A 5,207-nucleotide genomic window follows, 5' to 3' on the forward strand; every position below is an offset into this window, starting at 1 on the left:
AAATTAGCCGTGCTATTTTATTGTGTGTTTTCCAGTTTGTAATCCATTGTGTTAGTCCCACAATTTGTTGGATTTCATTGTGTTTTCATGATCGTCTACAGTCGTCTACCCCAAAATGATTATGTTTGTATAAAATTTTTACATGTGAAGGGCATGAAACATGGGGTCAATCACGAAATTCTAGTGTATCTAGTTTTTAATAAGATTTCACTAGAAAACTAGAAAATTCTAGTGCGTGAAGTTGGCTCTCAGTAGTTTTTCATATAAATTATATGGCCTTTGGTGTGAAGTTGGCTTCGTTTGTGACGTCATTATTCGCACTAGATTTACTAGTTTTTCTAGTATTTACTAGCGTGATTCGCCCCATGGCATGAAACCACGGATACGACTTCGTTCGGTTTTTTTGTTGTTTGTTTCATTCATGTAACTTTACTAATAATTTCGACGTTGCTCTCTCACTTTTCGGCCGGCAAAATGTATAATAATTTTCGAAAGGTTCGTAACGACTTGAGTGGAGTTTATAGGAAAACTTATTGTGGAAAATCGGTATTCGACTAAATGTATTTAAAACGGTTTACTTCCGCGATGAAAAATTGTATTTTAAGAAAATTGGTGGTTTTCTCTCATCGACGGCGCTAGTTCTTCATCTTGTTGTCAACTTCGATTAAACATTCTCCCCAAATAATTATAATTAATGTTACATATTAAAGAACTTGCGTTTCGTATTTCTTTGTGTCATTGGCTTTTGCATTGTGGCGTTACGAACAACAGTTTTTGTTGGTTGTTTGGCTTGGCGCACATGGTAAAATTTCTTGTCATTTATCTGTGCAAAACTTTAATTGTTTGTACGGGATTTGAATGAAATTTGTCTTTCGATTATATCTACGAGTTTCAATGGATGAAGTGTGTAAAATATAGTCTGAGTTGAGGGTCGTTAAACAATTTTTACTTCGAAAAAAGTGATTATTCTTTCGTAATAGTTGCGCTGATTCAAGTTGAATAAATCAACAGTGTTGAAGAAAATTTTTGTCACTTAAATGACACCTTCAAGTCGCAATAAATGGAAATACAACACTTTCCACGAAAACTATTAAAAGGCATTAATTGATACATGAAGCTGCAAATCTCCGATAGACAGGCAGAGCTACTGCAGTATTAAATACAAGGCTCAACGTGGCTTAGATACAATCTAATTACATGAAAAAATTTAAACAGTACACCAAGCTTTTTAAGCCCTAACTAAAATTCAAGCCATATTCAAGTGTTTACTGGTAATATTGGCAGATTGAATTGAACACATTGCAACCAGTGATGTGCATACGGCTGACATGATGTGCATATGGTGAAATTGACAGAAGCAACAGAATAAGTTGACGGGTGTCTTGAAAATGCCTCCTTGGAGACGAGCGCACTTGATGTACATTTATCATCATTTTTAGTGCACAAAAAGTATGGAATTGTTGTTTTTTTCGTTTCGTATTGCTGAATAAATGATTAGTCTTTTGCATTGTGTTTCGCATTTAAGTAATTCAATTTATGTTGTTTATTGGATTTCACCTAATCTATATAAATTATGCAAATTTGTTCGCATAATATTATTTCAATATGTGTCATCTGTTTTTGACATGTTCGACATTAATTTGCTGTCAATAAAACTTAAATTATTACTATGATTTGTTGTGATTGAAGCAATGACTTCACAATTATTAGCAAAACATAACTTACCAATGTTATTTTCACTCCAATATTTCAATAATAATCTCAAGCATGCCATAAGTGCATCATTTATGATCACTTCTGAACTTCCAATCAAACTAAAGCTTATTTCAACAGAAAACATTACATTTTATTTCCTGTTGTAACATTCGTGAGTGCCAATGTGCTATTGCTTCAGAAGGAAATTCTCATGATTGTAAAAATGAAACCGAAGTGATGAAATGGTAACAAACGCATTGAAAATGTAATTGTTTGAAAATAATATGGATAGTAAAATTTATAATAGCGTTCATAAAATCATATGAACGTTCGTTTTAATTTCCATAAACCTCAGTTTTTCCATATCTTTTACCTCTACAAAAGGAGTGAATCAGTCACACTTTAGCACAAAATCAATTTTTCATTTCACTTTCAGCAAACTTTGACAACATTGTGTGTACAATGTACATATAACTTCTGCTCATTGAATACCGTTCGAATAGACAGAAGATTGATCTACATGGTATTAATGGCGATAAGGATGAACAATTGAGTTCATACATCAAAACCAAATGCGGTAGATTTTTCTCGGACTCTATCGGAATACCTGTGATGGCTCCAATTACCGGTTGTTCAACATTTCGGTGGATGTACTACTTGAACAAGTATGTAATCTACGGGCGACAGTTAAAACATATGACACGTTGACGGCAAATCGTTCACAAACACACATACCCTCACTATCATTGCGTCTTCTTCAAGGCTCTATTCGCTTCTCTTCACATATTCCAATATTGTGCGGATTGGTTGATTTATCAGGTTGCGCTTTGAATACTGCATTTTCTAAATATCACTCAATTAATCTATTACCGGAAATCAATCTAAATTTACGTGACTTTTAAAACGGTACATTGCTTTTGTAAATTCCAAAAGTCAAGGACATAAAACGGTTTGAAGTGATTTACTTTTCACTTGAGACTGATTTTGAATTGTGGCCATACAAACAATTCTTGAGTGCTAATAAGTGTAGAGTGTATGTGTGTGTGCGTGTTTTAGTGTGAAAGGATCAAATGCCAGGGATTTTGCGGTTGCACGATTAATGTTGCACAACTTATGTGGGTGAAACACGCAAAGGACCTATTCCAAATCAAATTACGAGTGCAAGCACTTTAATAGTTCAACACCTATTACACTTAGACGATTCATGCATTGTCACACCGTGAAATTGTTTATCGAAACCGTAGATACACGTTGAATTCATTTAAAAACCGAAATGAGAACACTTTCAGTCAATATGAACGTTAAAACGTTTTTTTTTTCTTCAATAATCAAATACCCACAAAGAAAAAACCCGACAAATGACATAATTACTCTCATTAAAGTAAAAATATGGATTTGTAAAGAATCCGTTTGATTCCAAGCATCAGTTGTAAAAATGTCTCACAAAGTAATATTTCTGTCATTTTTCAGTTTCTTCTCTCAGTAGACGATAGTTACGAGAACTTTCATCATAACATCGTTATCAACAGATGTTGTTCAAATGAATTGAAACTGAAATTGCAACAAAATTTACTAGAAAAAAACACAAAATTGTTAAAAAGTTTTATAAATTGAAATTTTTATTGAAACTGATTTAGTAGCTTTTTAACAATGAATCTATAATTTGGATGAAATAAATTATTAGCTGGAGACTATATGTTTTTCCGTATCTATCCAATGTATTCGGGCAATTGGTTTAAAACCAAGTTTAGTAAAAAGTGATCGGGACGGTTTATTATCTTCTATGATAGCACTGTAAACATCATGACCCATTTCAGCCACCTTTTTCGATAGGCATTTAGTTACTAATGCAGCATATCCTTTACCTTTATACTTTTGGTCTGCTTGCAGAATGCCGAGTAAGCCTGAAGGATAACTAAAAAAATAAAAACTTAAATAGACGTGCGTTCTTGATAATGAAACTGGGAATACAGAAGTCCGCTTTTAGCCCAAAAATTGACATCTCAAAAACTGAATCCAGTTTTATTCGCATCCAGTTGTTTAAAAAGTGAAATGAATTAAATGAATGGATTACCGAAATATCCAAGCAACCAAGGCGCCATCCGTTGTGAATGCTCCAACGTTAGGATTGTATTTAGCCAACTGTTGAAGATAGTCAGGAAAACTCTGTCTTGGATGCGGGTACACGGAGATTACTTTTTTTATATCATGAGGTTCGTTTATTGGTCGCAGTTCTATTCCTTCTGGAACCCTGTTAGGGAAAGCTTAGAAAGTTAGCTTTTATATGATACATTTTTGTTCAGATACACATACTTAACGTCGAATTTCAAAGCTTCTTCTTTTGCCAAATAGTAGAGCAAATCTGGGGAATCTTCAGTAATTTTCACATTTAACTCATCAAGAGCCCGATTGACAGTGGGTTTAAGTTCATTTCGAACACCAATGAAAACATAGCTTTTGGAAAAGTCAAATAGCAATAGTAACCGATACAGTCTATCATAAGACTCATTCAATGTATCCGCAGTTACAGCATAACCATCCTGGAAGGTTTATTTTAATATTTTTTTTTTTTTTTCAAAACAAAGTAAATAATATTCACCGTCACAACAAAAGTCCCATCGGAGAAATTGCCATTCAAGGAGTAAAACTTGACATTTGTCAGTTTTGGATTTTGTTCAAACCATCGAATGTAATTACTGATCGTCACATAGGTGACATAACTCTTCTTGCCATCCGGTGAATAAAGATTTTTAAGTTTTTTCAAGTCTTTTCGGCCAATTTCAAATAAACGTTCCGTTTGGCTTGGCACATTAATAGTTTATAACATGGAGAAGATAGCATCAATTAATTATCATAAAAATTTACACGGACAGAAGAAAAACTAGCAAGTTTTTCAAAAGCCAACCTTTATTCATAGAAATAAAATTATCATACGAACCTGGTTACGCCTCTGCTTTTACTTTGAACAAGGCCACCTGCAGTTATTCTATAAAATAGACGTGAACATAGTACCAATTTGTTTTCGTTTTAAATTCTTTAAAAAGTTACTTACGAAACTGCTAGCGCAACCATAGTGAAGAGCAAAGCATAATGAAGGAACATTTTGCTGAATTTAAAAAAAAATCTTGTTGCGTTAATGTTACAGACTGAATTTACCTTGAATAGACCCCATACTTATACTCGAAAATTTCGGTCTGTTAAAACGCAAATATTTTATTAATATATAATGATATTTCAAGTAAATATTATTTATTTGAGAGCATTTGGCTATAATTTCATTGTCATAAAAAAATGCGAGGCATCATAATAACAAGTGGAATGCGTGATTATGTAATATTGAAAGCACCGGTGTAAGTTTTCATTTTTTTTTTTTTGTTATAAACGACATGAGAATTGCGTGTCGTTAATAACAAGAAAAAATTAAAAAATTCCACAAGATGTAATGAAATTATAGTCAAATGCTTTGGCTCCCCCTATCCAGCCTGGCAAATTTTTGCGATTGCCTTGAAACC

General features: G+C 33.2%; 1 protein-coding gene across 1 annotated transcript; it reads right to left on the reverse strand.

The window, feature by feature from the left end:
• Positions 1 to 3,287: 3,287 nt before the first annotated feature.
• LOC116338095 lies at positions 3,288 to 4,881 on the reverse strand. Its single transcript, XM_031763158.1, has 6 exons — positions 4,748 to 4,881; positions 4,634 to 4,681; positions 4,295 to 4,496; positions 4,009 to 4,235; positions 3,770 to 3,946; positions 3,288 to 3,610 (listed from the first exon to the last, which is right to left on the reverse strand). The coding sequence occupies exons 1-6, from the start codon at positions 4,795 to 4,797 to the stop codon at positions 3,376 to 3,378; spliced, it is 939 nt and encodes a 312-aa protein (XP_031619018.1). The 5' UTR covers positions 4,798 to 4,881; the 3' UTR covers positions 3,288 to 3,375.
• Between the last annotated feature and the right edge of the window lie 326 nt (positions 4,882 to 5,207).

The sequence above is a fragment of the Contarinia nasturtii genome, unplaced genomic scaffold (assembly GCF_009176525.2).
Source record: "Contarinia nasturtii isolate CC-2019 unplaced genomic scaffold, AAFC_CNas_1.1 Cnas_scaffold_350, whole genome shotgun sequence".
Taxonomy (NCBI): Eukaryota; Metazoa; Arthropoda; class Insecta; order Diptera; family Cecidomyiidae; genus Contarinia; species Contarinia nasturtii.